The sequence below is a fragment of the Gorilla gorilla genome, chromosome 2 (assembly GCF_029281585.2).
Source record: "Gorilla gorilla gorilla isolate KB3781 chromosome 2, NHGRI_mGorGor1-v2.1_pri, whole genome shotgun sequence".
NCBI classification, from domain to species: Eukaryota; Metazoa; Chordata; class Mammalia; order Primates; family Hominidae; genus Gorilla; species Gorilla gorilla.
This window is the reverse complement of record NC_086017.1, coordinates 43,154,545-43,176,843: the sequence shown is the minus strand read 5'-3', so window position 1 is coordinate 43,176,843 and position 22,299 is coordinate 43,154,545. Positions and strand designations below refer to the sequence as shown.

Here is a 22,299-nt window from a genome sequence, read left to right as displayed (position 1 = left end):
CAACACAGTGAAACCCCGTCTCTACTAAAAAATACAAAAATCAGCTGGGCATCGTGACACATGCCTGTAATCCCAGCTACTCAGGAGGCTGAGGCAGGAGAATCACTTGAACCTGGGAGGCGGAAGATGCGGTGAGCCGAGATCATGCCATTGCACTCCAGCCTGGGCAACAAGAGTAAATCTCCATCTCACCAAAATAAATAAATAAATAAATAAATAAAATTAAAAAAATAAAAGGATTCCATTGTCAGTAAGTTTGAAATGGTACAATTACCCAACTTGTATCATCACCATGCACATTAGCCTATTAAGGCCCCGTGAAGTCCTATAGGTTTTGTTAACTCTATAGGACTACAGTTTGTTTCCTATAGTTATTTGATCACAAAATCTGGTTTCTGTTGCTGTTGTTTTGTGGAGTATCAGTGATAAGACAAACAGTTAGGGGAATGACTATCAAAGATTACCATGTGTACACCTATTAATTCCTCGTAAAGAATTAAAATATAACAACATCTAAAACAAAAATAAGCTTTTTTTTTTTTTTTTGAGACAGAGTCTCACTCTGTCACCCAGGCTAGAGTGCAGTTAGCACAGGCTAGGCTCACTGCAACCTCTGCCTCCTAGCTTCAAATGATTGTCCTGCCTCAGCCTCCCAATTCTCATGCCTCAGCCTCCCCAGTAGCTGGGATTACAGGCGTGCACCACCACGCCTGGCTAATTGTTTTGTATTTTTAGTAGAGACAGGGTTTCACCACATTGGCCAGGCTGGTCTCGAATTCCCGGCCTCAAGCGATCTACCCACCTCAGCCTCCCAAAGTGCTGGGATTACAGACATGAGCTACCACTCATGGCCTTAAAATAAGATTTCTTTTGATGATTGCATAATACTAAAGAAAACTGAAGTGCCACCAGGCCAACAAATGTTTGCTGATAGTTTTACTTAGTAAAAGCAACAACCAAAATAACATTTACTGTATATTCAGTGATGCCAGAAACAAAAAGACAAAAAGCGTATTTTATACTACTGTCACTTATACTTCTCATATGAATAAAAACATACCAATACTTGGTTGACAGCATTTTAAGTGCTAAGAACATATCATAACTGTGCTTATTTTTTGTATTTATTTTAAAACTCATTTGTCTGAAAACATCAAAAACTTTATGACTTCAGGAGCTCACAACCTTGCAATAATCTCTCCTTATATTACTGACTTCATCACGATTATCTACTGAAAACAAAACAATGGCACCTACTGAAGATTATTACAATACTTACCACATTACAAAAAGAATCCAGACCAATGCTATGTACATACTTAGTACATTCTGGATTAGACCAAGTAAAATTTAACAACAAGCTGAACAGCATTCTATAAAACAAAAACAAAAAGTCAGTTAGGCTAATTCTGTCTGTTTTTCTATGCTATGGACTCACAGTGAGAAAGAAGATAGTCTTGGAACTTGATGACTAAATCAGATCTAAACTCTTCATCCAGAATTTATCTACACTTACCTTAACAGAAGTTCTTTGGGTAACTTTTTGTTAATAAGGCCTTCATCATTGTTTGAGAAAACCTGGAAAGAAAAAAAAAGGAAATTGTGAAAATGTTCTTTAATCAATGTGGAAAAAATTAATTGTTTTTATACTACTAGATCAGAACAGCCCCAATTATTGTCCTACAAATAGGGTGTGACTAATTTCATGCAGCCACCATATTCTAATATTGAGTAATATAAAATATTTTATGTCCTATCACTGTTTCATAAAAATGGCAATACATGGCCATTTGATACTACATTGTACTAGACGTTCTAGCCAAAGCAATTAGACAAAAGATAAAAAAGACATCCAGATTGGAAAGGAAGAAGTAAAACAACCTCTATTTGCAGATGACATGATCTTGCATATAGAAAATTCTAAAAATGCACAAAAATCAATTAGAACTAATCAAGGAGTTCAGCAAGGCTGCAGGACACAACATATAAATATACAATACAGTTATATAAAAATAAACTGTATTTCCACATAGTAGCAATGAACATCCTGAAAATAAACTTCAGAAAACAATCCTATTTACAACAGCATCAAAATGAACAAAATACTTTGAAATAAACTTAACAAAGGAAGAAGACTTCCATATTGAAAACTTATACAATACATTGTTGAGAAAAATTAAAGAAGGCTTAAATAAATCAAAAGACATCCATGTTCATGAACTGAAAGACTTACTAGTGTTATGTTAGCAACGCTTCCTAAACTAATCTATAGATTTAATGCAATCTTTCTCAAAATTACAGCTGCCTTTTTTACAGAAATTGAAAGGCTGATCAAAAAATTCATATGAAAATGCAAGGGACCCAGAATAACTAAAATCATCTTGAAAAGGAAAAACAAGAGTTGAAGGACGCAAACTTCCAGATTTTGAAATTTACTACAAAGCTACAGCAGTTAAAACAATGTGTTCACTGGCATAAGGGTAGACATATAGATCAATGGAACAGAACAGATAATCTAAAATAAAATTATAAAATTGGCTAAAATAAAGAGAATCCAGAAATAAACTCTTAAATTTATGAGCACTGATTTAAATGGAGAAAGAAGTCTTTTCAAGAAACGGTACTGGTACAACTGGATATATACAAGCAAAACAATGAATTTGGACCCCCTATCTCACTTCATATAAAAACAATTCAAAATGGCTCAGCGACTTAAATAAATATAAGAGCTAAAATTATAACCCTTAGAAGAAAACATATGCATAAATCTTGGTGGCCTTGGATTATGCAATGGTTTCTTAGATATGAGACTGAAAGCATAAACATCCAAAAAAAATTGATAAACCGGACTTCATCAAAATAAAAGACCTGGCTGGGTGTGGCAGCTCATGCCTGTAATCCTAGTACTTGGGGAGGCCAAGGCAGGTGGATAGCTTGAGGTTGGGAGTTCAAGACCAGCCTGGCCAACATGGTGAAACCCCATCTCTACTAAAAGTACAAAAATTAGCAGGGCATGATGGTGCATGCCTGTAGGCCCAGTTACTCAGGAGGCTGAGGTGGGAGAATAGCTTGAACCTGGGAGGCAGAGGCTGCAGTGAGCCAAGATCGCACCACTGCACTCCAGCCTGGGTTACAAAGCAAGACCCTGTCTCAGAAACACAAACAAACAAACAAAAGACCTTTGTACTTCAAAGGGCACCATCAAGAAAGTGTAGGAAAAAAACTCACAAGATTGGAGACAATATCCGCAAATCACAGATCTGACCAGGCACTTGTATGCAAACTACAAAGAACTTCTGAAACTCAATAAAAGACAACCCAATTTTACAATGGGCAAAAGATTTGAATAGACATTTCTGCAAAGAAGATATGCAAATGGCCAATACATACATGAAAAGATGTTCAACTTAAGGGTCAGACAAGGGTAAGTCAAAACACAGTGAGATACATCATACCCATAGGATGGCTAAAATAAAAAAGATACTAATAAGTAATGGTGAACATGTGGAGAAACTGGAACTCTCATACACTGCTGGTGGGAATGTAAAATGGTATAGCCACTTTGGAAAACAATCTGGCAGTTCCTCAAAGGTTAAAAAGAGTTACCATATGACCCAGCAACTCCACTTGTAAGTCAAGACTAAAGAGAAATGAAAATATATGTCCACACAAAAACTTGTCCATGAATGTTCATAGCAGCATTACTCTTAATAGCCAAATAGTGGAAACAATTACAAAATGTCCATCAGCTGATGAAGGGATAAACAAAATGTGGTATTCCAAAATGTGGAATATTAGTCAGCAATAAAAAGGAATTAAGTAATGATACATGTTACAACAGGAATGAGTCTTGAAAATATGCTACTGAAAGCAGACAAAAAAGGGTACATATTGTATGTTTCAATTTACATTAAATGTCCAGAAAAGGCAAATCCATGGAGACAGAAAATAGACTAGTAGCTGCCTAGGGCTGGAAAGTGACTGTGAATGTATATGAGGTTTCTTTTGAAGGTATGAAAAAAGTCTTGAATTAGACAGTTGTAATAGTCACACAACTTGGTGAATATACTAAATCCCACTGAATTGTACTTTTTACGTGAGCAAAATTAATAGTATATGATGAATATCTCAATTTTTAAAACCTGGATTAAAAAAACAATCCATCAAAACAAACTGCAGAAGTGGAAATAGTGCCATAAATAGTAACTTACATTTATTTTCAAAGTAGTGTCAATGATGAATCTTTGTGTTGGATATATGAGACTAATATTTAGTAAGTGCCTACTGTATTCCAAGTTCCAGTGAGCACTATGTTAAATAGCTAAATTATCTAATGTATTTCTAGTTCCTTGAGGTGCAAAGTTACTGACTGGACTCTTTTTTTTTTTTTTTTTTTTTTTGGAAACAGGGTCTCACTCTATCAGTCAGACTGGAGTGCAGTGGCATGATCACAGCTCAATGCAGTCTCAACCTCCCTGGCTCAAGCAGTCCTCCCACCTCAGCTTCCCAAGTAGCTGGGACTACAGGTACATGCCACTACACCCAGCTAATTTTTAAAATGATTTTTTGTAGAGATAGGATCTCCCTATGTTGCCCAGGCTGGTCTTGAACTCCTGGGCTCAACTGATCCTTCTGCCTTAGTCCCCAAAAGTGCTGGGATTATAGGTGTGAGGCACTGTGCCTGGCCTTTCTTCTTTTTAATGTAAGCATTTACATTTATAAAGTTCCCTCTAAGTATACTGCTTTCATTGCATCCCATATGATATATTTTCATTTCTATTCATCTCAAAGTATTTTTAAATAGCCATTATTTCTTTCACCTACTGATTAATAATGTGTTAACCTGGGGCCAGGCACAGTGGCTCATGCCTGTTACTCAAGCACTTTGGGAGGCCAAGGCAGGAGGATCACTTAAGACCAGGAGTTCAAGGCTAGCCTGGGCAACATAGTGAGACCCGACTCTACAAAAAAATTTAAAAATCAGCAGGGCATGGTGGCATGTCCCTATAATCCCAGCTATCCAGGAGGCTAAGGCAGGAGGATAGCTTGAGCCCAGGATATTGAGCCCACAGTGAGCTATGACCACGCTACTGCACTCCAGCCTAGGCAACAGAGCGAGACTCCGTCTCAAAAAAAATAAAGTGTTATTTTCACATATTTGTGAATTTTCCAGTTTTCCTTCTATTATTGATTTCTAGCTTCATTCCATTGTTATCCAAGAAGATACTTAGTAGTATTTCAGTCTTTTTACATTTATTGGAACTTGTTTTGTGGTCTTACATATGTCTGTCCTGAAGAATGTTCCATGTAAACTTGAGAAGAATGTCGATTCTGGTGTGATTGGGTTAAGTGTTCTACATAACTCTGTCAGGTTTCATTGATTTATAGTGTTGTTCAAGACTTCTGTTTCCTTATTCTGCTGTCTAAATGTTCTATTATTGAAAGTATGGTACTGAAGTCTCCAACTGATGCTGGGGTTAGTGGTGAAAGACATGAAAACCTTCACATATCTCAACAGTCAGAACAATTGGCTTATTTTCTGTTATTACAAAGACTAGTGAATCAAAGTTGTGAGATTTCACCCCAATACAGGAAAAAAAAAACTTTCTAGCAATTAGAATAGGCCATACTAGAATGTCTTGCTGTTGAAGCAGTGATCCCCCATCTTCAATGCTCCTGCAGTCTACAGAACCAGTATTGTCAGAGAAAGGAATCCCTTCTTCAGTGGGAAATGAGACTAGGAAACCTCTAAGGATCAAATCTAATTTCCCAAAAGAGTCTTATAATCCAAGATCTTCCACTTACACCTCTGTAAACCTTGGGCATGTCATTTAACTTTTCTATGCCATAGTTTCCTCTTCCTCAAAATGGGGATATTAATGGAACCCGCCACTTTTCTATGCCATAGTTTCCTCTTCAGCAAAATAGGGATAGTAATAGAACCTGCCACAAGGGCTGTTGTGAATGAAATGAGTTCATAAACGTAAAGTGCCTAAGACAGTCTTGGCATATAGTAAGTGCTTAACAAATGGTAGCTATGATGACAGCTGTGAAGTCTCCAATTACTATTATAAAACCACTTCTCAGCTAGGTGCAGTGGCTCACACCTGTAATCCCAGCACTTTGGAGGGCCAAGGTGGGAGGACTGCTTGAGGCCAGGAGTCCAAGACCAGCCTGGTCAACATAGACAGACCTCCGTCACTAAAATAGAAAAAAGAAGAAAAAATTCTCCCTGCATTTGTCACTTTGCTGCATATATTTGTGGCTCTGTTGTTTGGTGCATATGTGCTTATAATTGTTATGGTTCCTGTAGGAATTAACCTTTCATCAACATATAATCACCTTTGTCTCATGTAACAATTTTTATTATAACTTAGTCTATTTTGTCTGATATTAGTATAGCCAACCCAGCTCACTTTTAACCTGTCTTTTGATCTAACAAGGGTCTCTTGCAGACAACATAAAATTGGATCATGTGGGAAGTTTTTTGCTTGTTTTTTTTTTTTATCCATTCTGCCAGTGACTACATTTTACTTAGTAAATTTAATCCTTTTGTACTTATAGTAATTACTAATAAGGAGGGACTAACATCTGCCATTTTGCTGTTTTTTAAATTCTGTAGTGATGTGTACTGCTTCATAAATGCCAAGGATCAAGTTGGTTGATAGTGGTGTTCAAATCTTTTATATCCTTACTGACTTTTCCTTTCTCCACAAGTTCTGTCAATTAGTGATAGAGGTGTTATATTCAACTATGATTGTGGTTTTGCCTCTTTCTCTCTTTGGTTTTGTCAATTTTTGTTTCATGTATTTTGAAGCTTTGTTGTGAGGTACATACAAATTTGTTTTGTTTGTTTGTTTGAGACAGAGGATTGCTCTGTCACCCAGGCTGGAGTGCAGTGGCATGATCTTGGCTCACTGCAACCTCTGCCTCCCAGGCTCAATGATCCTCCCACCTCAGCCTCCCAAGAAGCTGGGATTACAGGTGTGCACCACCACACCCAGTTAATTTTTGTATTTTTAGTAGAGATGGGGTTTCACCATGTTTGCCAGGCTGGTCTTGAACTCCTGAGCTCAAGTGATCCACCTGCCTCGGCCTTCGAAAGTGCTGTGATTACAAGCATGAGCCACTGTGCTCGGCCTGTTATGTATTTTTAATAAATTGATTATTATAGATGATCCTTTTTTCTAGAAATGATCCTTGTTTTAAAGTCTACTTTGTTAATATAGCAACATCAACTTTCTTATGCTTTTTGCATGGTATATCTTTTTCACCCTTTTTCAATCTGTGTTTTATATTTACAGTGATTCATAAAGACAGCACATAGTTGGACCACGCTACTTTATCCAGCCTGACAATTGCAAACTTTTAATTGGAGATGATGGTCTTTACATTTAATGTAATTACTGACATGGTTGATTTTAAGTCTGCCATCTTTATATTTATTTTCCATTTGCTTCTCTTCTTTGTTCCTCTATTCTGCTTTCCTGACTTTTTCGTAATGTGATATTCATTCTGTTTCCTTCACTGATCTTACAGCTATACCTCTCTGTATTTTTTTTCAATGTTTGCTTTAGTGATTATAGAGTGCATCTTTAACTTACCACAGTCTAACTTCACTGGACTTCCCCTGCTTGTTGTGCACTTACTGTTGGATAGCTTACTTCTACTTCTACTATATACCAAATAATATGTTATTATTTCTACTTTAAATAGTCCATATTTTTAAAATAAATGTATGTATTAAAGAAAGATATTTTAAAAGGTCCCTTATATTTATCCATATATTTACCCTTCCTGGTGTAATTCATTCCTTCAGATCTGAACTTCCTTTATTAAAACTTCCCTTCAACTTAACTTCTTCTAACATTGTAATATAGGTCTGATGTAGACAAATTGTTTTTGCTTCTGTCAAAAATATCTTTATTTCTCCTTCACTTTTGAATATTGAATTCCAGGTTAGCAGATTTGCTTAAAAAAATACAGCACTTTAAAAAAGTTCTTCCAGGCCAGGCACAGTAGCTCACGCCTGTAATTCCAATACTTTGGGAGGTAAGTAAGGAGGATCACTCAGCTCAGGAGTTTGAGACCAGCCTGGGTAACACAGTAAGACACTGTCTCTACAGAAAATTTAAAAAATTAGTCGGGCATGGTGGCATGCACCTGTAGTTCCAGCTATTCAGGAGGCTAAGGTGGGAGAATTCCTTGAGCCCAGGACATTAAGGCTATAGTTAGCTATATTCACACCACTGCATTCCAGCCTGAGCAACAGAGTGAGAGGGTCTCAAAAAAAAAAAAATTATTTCATTGTCCTCTGACCTGCATTGTTTCTGACAAGGTGTCAATTATTCATATTACTGTTCACCTTTATATATATTTTTCTTTTCTACCTCCTTTTAAGATTTCCTTTATAAAAATTTTTGATTTTCAGAAAGTTGAATCTGATGTACCTCAGTTCAGACTTCTGTCCCTGCTCTTCCGCCACTCCTTGAACTCTAGTTACAGGTATATACTAGACAATTTTGTATTGTCCCACAGATCTTGAATGCTGATTTTTATTGATCTGTCCCTAAGTTTACTGGTGCTTTCTTCTGCTGTGTGCAGTCTGCTATTAAGCCTATCAAATGAATTCTTCATTTCTAATATATTTTTCATTTCTAGCATTTCCACTTGGAGAAATAGTTTACATCTTTATCTTTCACACTTTACATCTTTCTGCTGAAATTTTCTCTGTTTATCCATTGTGTTCAACATCTGGGCCATCACTGAGACTGTTTCTCTTGCCTCCTTCTTCCCCTGACCATGGATCACATTTTCTTGTTTCTTTGTATATCTCATAATTTATTTCATGCTAGATACTGCGTATAAAAGAACACTAATTTATCTCCATAAAGGAAAGTTCCTTCTTCAATTAAGTTGCTGGGAAACTGGGAGTGGAGGCTCAATCCTTTTAATCTATAGTTGAGCTGGGTTTGAGATTGTAGTGTTAGTTCATGATTGCCTTATAATAATTTCAGGGTGAAATCAGAGCTTTACCTTCAGGAGAAGCTAAAATCTGAGCACTGTTGAAGCTTCACAGATCTCTGAGCTTCATAACCTATGTAAGGTTTCTTAACTGTGAGATATCTTCCCTCCTCTCTGCCCTCCCCTCACATTCCAGCTTTCAGCTAGGGTGTTGTCCTTGGTCTCCAGTAGCACCTTCTGCTTTCTGTGCCTTGAGGAGATCTCTCTTTGCTCTGTTACCCTGACTATGCCTTCTCAAAGGCTGACTTGTCCTCAGTAAAAGCCTAGATAATCATCAAGAGATTTCTTAGCTGTCTTGCCATGCCCACAGCCTGTTGCACACCCAGGCTTAGACTTCATAAACCCCCTGGTGCACTACAGGGATTTCTCTTAACTCTCCTGCCCTGCCCCCAACCTTCAGCAGAATCCACCCATCTCAGCAGGATCCTTCTTAGCTCTCTTTCCCTTGCCCCAGCATCCAAACTCCTATTCCAATGTACTAAGTAAAGGCCCATGGGAAAAGTTGGCAGGTAGGTGTAGTCCTGCACTGTAGCTGGAACTCCTCAGGATTCCAAATTGTCACTCCAGCCTATGTGCAGTCAGTAACTGTTGACTTCTCTTTAACTATCTATTGCAAATTCTTCCTCTTGCTGTTCCACCATAGATGAAAGTACCTATGTATCTCTTTTTTTTTCTCTTGAGAAGGCTCACTCATTACTTTCCAGATTTTTGTTTCTTTAGATTTTTTTGTGTCAACTCTGATAGGTTTTTTAAAATTATGATTTTGTACCTTCTCTGACTTTTCTCACTACCAGAGTGGGAGCAATAATGTCAACTGTTGCAACTTGCAACATCGTAACAGGAAATGGAAGTCTTTATTATCCTTTTTGATGGCAGAAAAACAGACTTGGAGAAAATAAATGACTTGACCAAGGTTCAGAGCTAAGAAACAAAAAAGCTACAATTTGAACTTATATCGCATGACTACAACTCCAGGGCTCTTTATGCTGCACAACAGGTAGTATAGGCTGTTTGACTCTGGGAAAGTCATTTAACCTCTCAGTATTTAGTATTACTAGCTTGTAAAAGGAAACGACTGTACTAGATAAACTCGAAGTCTCTTCCAACTCTAACACTTCAAGAGTCAATGAAGTCCAATTCCTGCTTTCTTCATCCCTACTCCAAACTTTCTCCTTCTATGGTCTTCATCTCAGCAAATGGCAGTTCCTTCTTCCTCTTGCTCAGGCTCAAATCTTCAAAATCATTTATATTCCATAACCAATCCATCAGCTAATCCTATGGATTACTGCAACAAAAATGCCAGTCACCCTGCTTTGTCCCTTCTCCCCTAATTTTACTCCACAATGGTTCTCTTATAAAATATAAGTCATATATGCCACTTCTCTACATAAACCCCACCAATCCCTTCGCCTTCCATCACAGGAAAAGTCAAAATCCTTTACATAGGTTAAAAGTCCTACATGATTTGACTCCCTTAACTACTTTGATCTTACTTCCTACCACGCTCCCCTCTCTTACTACACTCCAGCCCCACTGGTTTTCTTGCTGTTCATCCAACATACCAGGCATGTTCTTGCCTCGGCACCTTTGACTAGTGCCCTCTCCTGACACAGTCTTTCTTCAGGCATTCCCATGGCATATCCTCTCTCAAATGTCACCTTATCAGAGAGGCCTTCCCTTCTATTCTGTATTAAAAGCAACACCTCCCTTCCCTCATTCACTCGCCAACCCTACCCTAGAATTCCTTCTCTCCTACCCAGCTTTATTTTTCTCCAAAGTACTTTTCACCACCTTATCTGTTTATTATCTGTCTCCCTGCCACTAGAATATAAGTTCCATGAGAGAAGAGCCATACTCGGTTCGCGCACTGCTGGATATCCACTGACTAGAACAGTCACTAGCACACAGTAGCACACAATAAATATGTGTTGGACAGAAACCCAAAGAACAAAAAAAATCAATGGAAAGACACAGTTGTAGAGGCAGCACTGAGAACTGGGAAATCTGAGTTTGAACCTTGATTCCGACTCTATTAAAAACTTCCCAATAAATGCCCTATTCTGTCTCCTTAGACTTCCCTGTTCCATCCCTGTCTCTCTCATGGCCACCCTAGTGCTGGAAGAGGAAGTGGCTGATATAGACACTACACAGGATAGCAGTGAGATTCAAAGTGAGGCAGAGAAAACAGCAATAAAAGTGTAGCCAACCCATAGCTGTCCATATCTGAGCTTTGGTTGTCTGAACTGGAAAACCAAAAAAAAAAAAACAGTAAATCCTTCAGGATGTCATTAGACAACATGACAACAGCTTGTCATAAAATTTAAAAGAGCCTGCTGACTCAGCTAAGACATTAAGACTCTTAATCTTGGTGTAATTAGTACATTTGTGCCAGGCACTGGGCACAATCTTTAGTTTGGCAAGAAGCCATAATGTAATGGTTAAGAGCCCAGGCTTTGGAAACAGACTGGTTGAGTTCAAATCCTGGCTCTGCCACTCACTAACTATATGACCTTGGGCAAACTGCCTACTCAATTTAGCCCTATTAAATGGGAATAATGTCAAACTCAGGCTGGGTGCAGTGCCTCACATCTGTAATCCCAGCACTTTGGGAGGATGAAGTGGGAGGACGGCTTGAGCCCAAGAGTTCAAAGTTACAGTGAGCTGAGCCACTGCACTCCAGCCTGGGTAGCAGAGCGAGGCCCTGTCTCCAAAAAAATTAATAAATAAATAAATAAAATTTAATAACAAATGCCAATTTCTTAGGGACATTGAAGAATTGAGTAAAATAAATGTGATCAGCCCAGAACTGGATACAGAGAATGGGTTCTATAAAAGAAAGCTATTGTTACAATTACTAAAAATTACTCCCTACCCCACAATAGTGCAGACGAAAGGGAGATGAATAATGTCAAGAGAAAGAAAATTAATAGAGAAATCTCTACTTTCCTCGATCTATTAACATAGATCTCATATAAATTCTCTTAACTGTGTCATATAATGACAAAAAGACCAAAACTGTCTGTAAACCTTGAGTTAAAAAAAAAAATCACTTTAGGGTGGGAGGTTCCAAGATGGCAGAATGGGAACAGCTCCAGTCTATAGCTCCCAGCGTGAGCGATACAGAAGACGGGTGATTTCTGCATTTCCAACTGAGGTACCAGGTTCATCTCACTGGGGCTTGTTGGACCGTGGGTGCAGCCCATGGTGCAGGGCGGGGCATTGCCTCACCTGGAAAGCGCGAGGGGTTGGGGAGTTCCCTCTCCTAGCCAAGGGAAGCCGTGACAAATGGTACCTGGAAAATCGGGACACTCCCACTCTAATACTGCACTTTTCCAGTGGTCTTAGCAAACGGCACACCAGGAAATTATATCCCGCGCATGGCTCAGAGGGTCCCACGCCCACGGAGCCTCACTCATTGCTAACACAGCAGTCTGAGATTGAACTGCAAGGCAGGAGAGAAGCTAGAGGAGAGGCGCCCGCCATTGCTGAGGCTTCAGTAGGTAAACAAAGCAGCCGGGAGGCTCGAACTGGGTGGAGCCCACTGCAGCTCAAGGAGGCCTGCCTGCCTCTGTAGACTCCACCTCTGGGGGCAGGGCACAGCCGAACAAAAGGCAGCAGAAACTTTTGCAGACTTAAATGTCCCCGTCTGACAGCTTTGAAGAGAGTAGTGGTTCTCTGAGCATGGAGTTGGAGATCTGAGAACAGACAGACTGCCTCCTCAAGTGGGTACCTGACCCCTGAGCAGCCTAACTGGGAGACATCTCCCAGTAGAGGCCGACTGACACCTCATACAGCCGGGTGCCCATCTGAGACGAAGCTTCCAGAGGAAGGATCAGGCAGCAACATTTGCCATTCTGCAATATTTGCTGTTCTGATGCCTCCATTGGTGATACCCAGGCAAACAGGGTCTGGAGTGGACCTCCAGCAAACTCCAACAGACCTGCAGCTGAGGGTCCTGACTGTTAGAAGGAAAACTAACAAACAGAAAGGACATCCACACCAAAACCCCATCTGTACATCACCATCATCAAAGACCAAAGGTAGATAAAACCACAAAGATGGGGAGAAACCAGAGCAGAAAAGCTGAAAATTCTAAAAATCAGAGCACCTCTTCTCCTCCAAAGGAACGCAGCTCCTCGCCAGCAACAGAACAAAGCTGGATGGAGAATGACTTTGAGAGAAGAAGGCTTCAGATGATCGGTAATAACAAACTTCTCCAAGCTAAAGGAGGATGCTCAAACCCATCGCAAAGAAGCTAAAAACCTTGAAGAAAGATTAGACGAATGGCAAACTAGAATAAATAGTGTAGAGAAGACCTTAAATGACCTGATGGAGCTGAAAACCATGGCATGAGAACTACGTGATGCATGCACAAGCTTCAGTAGCCGATTTGATCAAGTGGAAGAAAGGGTATCAGTGATGGAAGATCAAATGAATGAAATGAAGCGAGAAGTTTAGAGAAAAAAGAATAAAAAGAAATGAACAAAGCCTCCAAGAAATATGGGACTATGTGAAAAGACCAAATCTACGTCTGATTGGTGTACCTGAAAGTGATGGGGAGAATGGGACCAAGTTGGAAAACACTCTGCAGGATATTATACAGGAGAACATCCCCAACCTAGCAAGGCAGGCCAACATTCAAATTCAGGAAATACAGAGAATGCCACAAAGATAATCCTTGAGAAGAGCAATACCAAGACACATAATTGTCAGATTCACCAAAGTTGAAATGAAGGAAAAAATATTAAGGGCAGCCAGAAAGAAAGGTCGGGTTACCCACAAAGGGAAGCCCATCAGACTAACAGCGGATCTCTTGGCGGAAACTCTACAAGCCAGAAGAGAGTGGGGGCCGATATTTAACATTCTTAAAGAAAAGAATTTTCAACCCAGAATTTCATATCCAGCCAAACTAAGCTTCAGAAGTGAAGGAGAAATAAAATCCTTTACAGACAAACAAATGCTGAGAGATTTTGTCACCACCAGGCCTGCCTTACAAGAGCTCCTGAAGGAAGTGCTAAACATGGAAAGGAACAACCAGTACCAGCCACTGCAAAAACATGCCAAACTGTAAAGACTATCAATGCTAGGAAGAAACTGCATCAATGAACGAGCAAAATAACCAGCTAACATCATAATGACACAATCAAATTCACACATAACAATATTAACCTTAAATGTAAATGGGCTAAATGCTCCAATTAAAAGACACAGACTGGCAAATTGGATAAAGAGTCAAGACCCAACAGTGTGCTGTATGCAGGAGACCCATAACACATGCAGAGACACACATAGGCTCAAAATAAAGGGATGGAGCAAGATCTACCAAGCAAATGGAAAACAAAAAAAGCAGGGGTTGCAATTCTATCTTTGATAAAACAGACTTTAAACCAACAAAGATCAAAAGAGACAAAGAAGGCCATTACATAATGGTAAATGGATCAATTCAACAACAAGAGCTAACTATCCTAAATATATATGCACCCATTACAGGAGCACCCAGATTCATAAAGCAAGCCTTTAGAGACCTAGAAAGAGACTTAGACCCCCACACAATAATAATGGGAGACTTTAACACCCCACTGTCAACATTAGACAGATCAATGAGACAGAAAGTTAACAAGGATATCCAGGAATTGAACTCAGCTCTGCACCAAGCGGACCCAATAGACATCTACAGAACTCTCCACCCCAAATCAACAGAATATGCATTCTTCTCAGCATCACATTGCACTTATTCCAAAATTGACCACATAGTTGGAAGTAAAGCACTCCTCAGCAAATGTAAAAGAACAGAAATTATAACAAACTGTCTCTCAGACTGCAGTGCAATCAAACTAGAACTCAGGATTAAGAAACTCACTCAAAAGGGCTCTACATGGAAACTGAACAACCTGCTCCTGAATGACTACTGGGTATATAACGAAATGAAGGCAGAAATAAAGATGTTCTTTGAAACCAATGAGAGCAAAGACACAACATACCAGAATCTCTGGGACACATTCAAAGCAGTGTGTACAGGGAAATTTATAGCACTAAATGCCCACAAGAGAAAGCAGAAAAGATCTAAAATTGACACCCTAACATCACAATTAAAAGAACTAGAGAAGCAAGAGCAAACACATTCAAAAGCTAGCCGAAGGCAAGAAATAACTAAGATCAGAGCAGAACTGAAGGAGATAGAGACACAAAAAACCCTTCAAAAAAATCAAAGAATCCAGGAGCCGTTTTTTGAAAAGATCAACAAAATTGATAGACTGCTAGCAAGACTAATAAAGAAGAAAAGAGAGAAGAATCAAATAGATGCAATAAAAGATCATAAACGGAATATCACCACTGATTGCACAGAAACACAAACTACCATCAGAAAATACTGTAAACACCTCTACGCAAATAAACTAGAAAATCCAGAAGAAATGGATAAATTCCTGGACACATATACCCTCCTAAGACTAAACCAGGAAGAAGTTGAATCTCTAAATAGACCAATAACAGGCTCTGAAATTGAGGCAATAATTAATAGCCTGCCAACCAAAAAAAGTCCAGGACCAGACAGATTCACAGCTGAATTCTTCCAGAGGTACAAAGAGGAGCTCGTACCATTCCTTCTGAAACTATTCCAATCAATAGAAAAAGAGGGTATCCTCCCTAACTCATTTTATGAGGCCAACATCATCCTGATACCAAAGCCTGGCAGAGACACAACAAAAAAAGAGAATTTTAGACCAATATCCCTGATGAACATCGATGCAAAAATCCTCAATAAAATACTGGCAAACTGAATCCAGCAGCACATCAAAAAGCTTATCCAACACGATCAAGTTGGCTTCATCCCTGAGATGCAAGGCTGGTTCAACATACACAAATCAATAAACGTAATCCATCATATAAACAGAACCAAGGACAAAAACCACATGATTATCTCAATAGATGCAGAAAAGGCCTTTGACAAAATTCAACAGCCCTTCTTGCTAAAAACTCTCAATAAACTAGGTAATGATGGAACGTATCTCAAAATAATAAGAGCTATTTATGACAAACCCACAGCCAATATCATACTGAATGGGCAAAAACTGGAAGCATTCCCTTTGAAAACTGGCACAAGACAGGGATGCCCTCTCTCACCACTCCTATTCAATATAGTGTTGAAAGTTCTGGCCAGGGCAATCAGGCAGGAGAAGGAAATAAAGAGTATTCAATTAGGAAAAGAGGAAGTCACATTGTCCCTGTTTGCAGATGACATGATTGTATGTTTAGAAAACCCCATTATCTCAGCCCAAAATCTCCTTAAGCTGATAAGCCACTTCAGCAAAGTCTCAGGATACAAAATCAATGTGCAAAAATCACAAGCATTCCTATACACCAATAACAGACAAACAGAGAGCCAAATCATGAGTGAACTCCCATTCGCAATTGTTTCAAAGAGAATAAAACACCTAGGAATCCAACTTACAAGGGATGTGAAGGACCTCTTCAAGGAGAACTATAAACCACTGCTCAACAAAATAAAAGAGGACACAAACAAATGGAAGAACATTCCATGCTCATGGATAGAAAGAATCAATATCGTGAAAATGGCCATACTGCCCAAGGTAATTTATAGATTCAATGCCATCCCCATCAAGCTACCAATGACTTTCTTCACAGAATTGGAAAAAACTACTTTAAAGTTCATATGGAACCAAAAAAGAGCCTACATTGCCAAGACAATCCTAAGTCAAAAGAACAAAGCTGGAGGCATCATGCTACCTGACTTCAAACTATACTACAAGGCTACAGTAACCAAAACAGCATGGTACTGGTACCAAAACAGATATATACACCAATGGAAAAGAACAGAGCCCTCAGAAATACCACCACACATCTACAACCATCTGATCTTTGACAAACCTGACAAAAATAAGAAATGGGGAAAGGATTCCCTATTTAATAAATGGTGCTGGGAAAACTGGCTAGCCATATACAGAAAGCTGAAACTGGATCCCTTCCTTATACCTTATACAAAAATTAATTCAAGATGGATTAAAGACTTAAATGTTAGACCTAAAACCATAAAAACCCTAGAAGAAAACCTAGGCAATACCACTCAAGACATAGGCATGGGCAAGGACTTCGTGACTAAAACACCAAAAGCAATGGCAACAAAAGCCAAAATTGACAAATGGGATCTAATTAAACTAAAGAGCTTCTGCACAGCAAAAGAAACTACCATCAGAGTGAACAGGCAACCTACAGAATGGGAGAAAATTTTTGCAATCTACCCATCTGACAAAGGGCTAATATCCAGAATCTACAAATAACTTAAATAAATTTACAAGAAAAAAATCAAACAACCCCATCAACAACTGGGCAAAGGATATGAACAGACACTTCTCAAAAGAAGACATTTATGCAGCCAACAGACACATGAAAAAATGCTCATCATCACTGGCCATCAGAGAAATGCAAATCAAAACCACAACGAGATACCATCTCACACCAGTTAGAATGGCGATCATTAAAAAGTCAGGAAACAACAGGTGCTGGAGAGAATGTGGAGAAATAGGAACACTTTTACACTGTTCGTGTGACTGTAAACTAGTTCAACCATTGTGGAAGACAGTGCAGCAATTCCTCAAGGATCTAGAACTAGAAATACCATTTGACCCAGCAATCCCATTACTGGGTATATACCCAAAGGATTATAAATCATGCTGCTATAAAGACACATGCACACGTATGTTTACTGCAGCACTATTCACAATAGCAAAGACTTGGAACCAACCCAAATGTCCAAGAATGATAGACTGGATTAAGAAAATGTGGCACATATACACCATGGAATACTATGCAGCCATAAAAAAGGATGAGTTCATGTCCTTTGCAAGGACATGGATGAAGCCAGAAACCATCATTCTGGGCAAACTATCACAAGGACAGAAAACCAAACACCACATGTTCTCATTCATAGGTGGGAACGAACAATGAGAACACTTGGACACAGGGTGGGGAACATTACACACTGGGGCCTGTTGAGGGGTAGGGGGAGGGGGGAGGGATAGCATTAGGAGATATACCTAATGTAAATGACAAGTTAACGGGTACAGCACACAAACATGGCCCATGTATACATATGTAACAAACCTGCACGTTGTGCACATGTACCCTAGAACTTAAAGTATAATTTAGAATTTTAAAAATTAAAAATTAAAAATTAAAAAAATCACTTTAATGGGCAAAACTATTTTTGCAGTGTTCCCTCCATCTTCTGCTTCCCAATACCTGTGACAAGTCTTGACCACAAATACAGAGAGAGAAGTGTCAAAATAGGAAAGTCAAAATGAACAAATTAAACTGGAAAATTATATGATAAAATATTATTTATTTCCAAAAACTAAATGTGCTTTACACAATAAAGTGTTAAACAATAACAAAAACTTGACAAGTCATATATATCCCAATAGATTTTGTTCCATATGAATTAAAATTTAAACAATTATTAGATGCCTTTTTTTCTTTTCTTTTTTTTTTTTTGGATACAGGGCCTTGCTCTATTGCCCAGACTGGAGGGCAGTGGTGTGAACACAATTCAGCACAGCCTTGAGCTCCTGGACTCAAGGGATCCTTCCACCTCAGCTGCCCAAATAGGTAGAACCACAGGCGTGCACCACCATGCCTGGCTAATTTTTCAAATTTTTAGTAGAGATGGGTCTCACCATGTTGCCCAGACTGGTCTTGAACTCCGGGACTGAAGCAATCCTCCCATCTCAGCCTCCCAAAGTGCTGGGATTACAGGCGTGAGCCACTGAGCCCAGCCTTGAAGTCTTTTCGTAACAATTGTAGAATGTGAAACTAAAATCTAAAAATTAGGAAAATCTCAGAGAATACATTTTTTAAAAACACTGTTAAATCCTCCACATCCAAAAGGCTTTATGTAAAACACTTGTCTTTGTGATTCACACAAAAAGCGGATGCCAATTCCTTAACTGAACTGATGTGACAGGAGAAACTCAATGCTAGTATAGCTGTGAGTAAGAACGCTGATCTAATTCATGTCTTTATTAATTCCTTCTCATTTCAACTTTGTGAAAGAAGGAAAGAAGAAAGGGGAGAGACGGCTAAGCATGCCTACCCTGTTCCGTAGTATCTAACCCAGTACCAGGAACAACAAAACACAAGTTATTTATAAGTGCTCAAAAACTTAAGTCCTAATAAGAAGGAAAACTAATTTCCTAACATATATATGAGGAAACATATAAAGATACACTATACGTTACAGTACAATCCATAAACAGGTTGAGAGAAACTGCCAGGTTTTAAAAGTGGCTCAATTTATCAGTGGGGTGACCTAAGCAAGTTACTTTACCTCTCTGTGCCTCAATTTCCTCATCTCTAAAATAGGATAAAGGTATCTTCATCACGAGGTTGTTCTGATCATTTACGACTCTTAGAAAAATTTCTACTGCCTCTGTAGTAATAACTATGTACATATGTACACAATAAATATTAGCTGTCATTATTATTATAGAGTAGAAATAAACGGCTTAATTGAAGAAATTTTCATTGAGAAATAGTTCCAAAATTAATGTGCCAAGTCATTTATATCAACGGCTAAAGTTTTGTTTAGATTCAAGCAGTTAAGGAAGCGTAATGTGATTTAGAACACAGTTCTGGGGGCCAGGCATGGTGGCTCACGCCTGCAATCCCAGCACTTTGGGAGGCCAAGGCAGGAGGATCACAAGGTCAAGAGACGGAGACCATCCTGACCAACATGGTGAAACCCCATCTCTACTAAAAATACAAAAATTAGCTGGGCGTGGTGGCACTCGCCTGTAGTCCCAGCTACTCGGGAGGCTGAGGCAGGAGAATGGCGTGTACCCGGGAGGCGGAGCTTGCAGTGAGCCGAGATCGCACCACTGCACTCCAGCCTGGGCGACAGAGCAAGACTCCGTCTCAAAAAAAAAAAAAAAGAATACGGTTTTGGGGATGACATATATATGCAGCCGCTTCATCCCTCTCCCTCCTGTACCAACCATTCCCCACTTCCATGGAAGCCTGGGCACCTTATCAATCAATTAAGCTCCTGTGAGTTAAATTCTTAATGCTTAAAGACAAACAAAAAGCAAAGCATTATTAAGTTCAGCAAAGCAACCACTAATACAAAACTACAGTAAATGCTTTTATTTTAAAGTAAAACTCTAAAATTCACAATAGTGAATGAGGGTGGGCTGTGGGCCAGAACGAAAGTGGAAGAAGTAAAAATAAAGGAAAATGGATGACAGGAGGAATATGAGACTTCAGAGAGCTGTGAAAAATTAATTCCTGGATATTCTTTCTCCTTGCTACAATTGTTAGGGCTTTTCTCACATATAACATATAACAGCAAATTACTGCAATATTTGAAACACTTATATCTTCATAAAATTCACTTTCTGAAACTCTTGCCAGCTCTATTAATTTGTCACTTAAAAAGCAATTCGCAATTTAAAAAAGAAACATACACAAAATAAAGGCATTACATGGTACTGTGATTTATGGTTGATGTTTTTCTCCTGCCAGCAATAATGCCACACATTTGGAAGTTGCTTTTCCAGAGTCAATGAGAGACACCATCCACTCCCACCACCATCCCTCTCCTTGGTTATTAAGAAAAAAACTGAGCCAGCCAGGATTCCTAATGATAGTTTTTTCTCCATGAGGCCAGCTGGCACTCGGGAAGCACCCTGCATTCTCAGCTCATCAGCACTTCCACTAACTCCTGCAGATAAGGAGAAAATCTCCACTTAATTACTCATGGTTAAAACAAAACTAAGTATTTCCCTATTACCTACACCTACCGCCATACCTCCTCAAGTATTCTATACCAAGGGTGTGTCCCCAAGCAAGGAGTCTAGCTCCTCTCTTCTCTTACACCCCGTGAAGGCCTCTGGAGAATTATGCCTTCGGTTGGCAATTCTCTGAACTTGTCTGTTCAAGCCAGCACCTCCGCCGAGTGAAACCGAGCAACGTTTTTAAAACGAGCTTAAAGGGGGCCAGGTGTTATGCCCACGCCGTCTGAAGTTACCTGAACAAAGGTAATGATTTAAGACGTTTACAATGCACTAATTATGAATTAATTAAATCCCTTAGTGAGGGTGCGGCACTCAGAAAAAAAACCCTCCAGCTTAATGCCCTCTATTTTTTAGAAAGGAGGGGAGGGGTCTCTAAAATCAAAAATTTTAATTTCCACGTGCTAAAAAACCTATCAGAATGCTGATTTCGAAAGGAAGATATATGTCTTATATTAGTTACATATAATTGCATAGAAACAAAACTGGAGGCACATAGACTGCTTTAGTGTAAATATAAATACATATGATATCCATATACAAGATTTTTTTTTTTTTAACCACACCCTCCTTGGGTGGCTTCCCAGGCTCTCTCGGGCCAAACAGCGTCACGTCGTCCGGCGGCCCACTGGGTGGGGGTCCGGGCTGTCACCCCGACTCCAGCGGCAGAGAACGCTGCATCGCGGTCGCCCCCCGGCAGGCGGGCGCTCTGAATCCCCCAGGTTACCCCTCCCCGGGCCCGCCCAGCCCTGCCCTGCCCAGCAGCCTCGCAGGCCGCGGCCCGGCCTCTCCACGACCCCGGCGCCGCCTGCCCGACCCTAGCGGGCGGCGGCGTGGGGACCCAGCCCGGTAGGGGTAGGGCGGGGCAGCTGGGCAGACGCGGGTCCCAGACTCACCATGGCCGAAGAGCCGCGAGCGAGCCCACAGCCCGAAGTCACACGGCGCCGGCGACGCCCGTTGTCCTGGTGACGCCAGCCAGGCGCCCCGCCCCGTCCCCAAGGTGGGCTCGGAGGCGGCCATTGGTGGTCGGCGAGCACGTGACCCGCAGGGGCGGTGCCCTTTGGACCGCCCACCCCTCGCCCCCGGCCCTGGAACTGGGCCTCTTCGCCTCTCCCACTTTGTATCTGGTCCATCCTCTCAGCCTGATCACCTTGATGTCCCTCACCTGACAGATTACCCAGCCGCAGACTGCCCAGCTGAAAGAGACCATGGATTTTTTTTTTTAAAAAAACGTTATACAGGTAATGCATGATTATTGAAAACATTTTAAATTACCAATAACAAGAATTTAAAAGGATAAAACGACACTCACCCCAGCACCTGAAGTAGCTACTGCTCAGATTCCATTCTATCTGCTTCAAGCTTCCAATGAGTTGTTATAATATACTGTATTCTTAAAAATGGTGCCAAACCATAGGTAACTGTTTTATAATCTACTTTTTTAGATTAAAAATGATTATCTTGGGGCCAG

General features: G+C 39.9%; 1 protein-coding gene across 2 annotated transcripts in view; it reads right to left on the bottom strand.

Annotated features, from left to right (window-relative positions):
• FBXL2 (F-box and leucine rich repeat protein 2) overlaps positions 1 to 21,859 on the bottom strand; it is a 130,673-nt gene extending 108,814 nt beyond the window's left edge. The window contains exons 1-2 of one of the 2 annotated variants that reach the window (XM_004033815.4): positions 21,725 to 21,859; positions 1,517 to 1,578 (exon numbers count right to left, since the gene is read on the bottom strand). In XM_004033815.4, coding sequence (XP_004033863.1) covers positions 1,517 to 1,578; positions 21,725 to 21,727 — 65 coding nt within the window. In that variant the 5' untranslated portion in view covers positions 21,728 to 21,859. The remainder of the gene's footprint in view (positions 1 to 1,516; positions 1,579 to 21,724) is intronic. The other variant, XM_055383688.2, reaches the window with a different exon arrangement.
• Between the last annotated feature and the right edge of the window lie 440 nt (positions 21,860 to 22,299).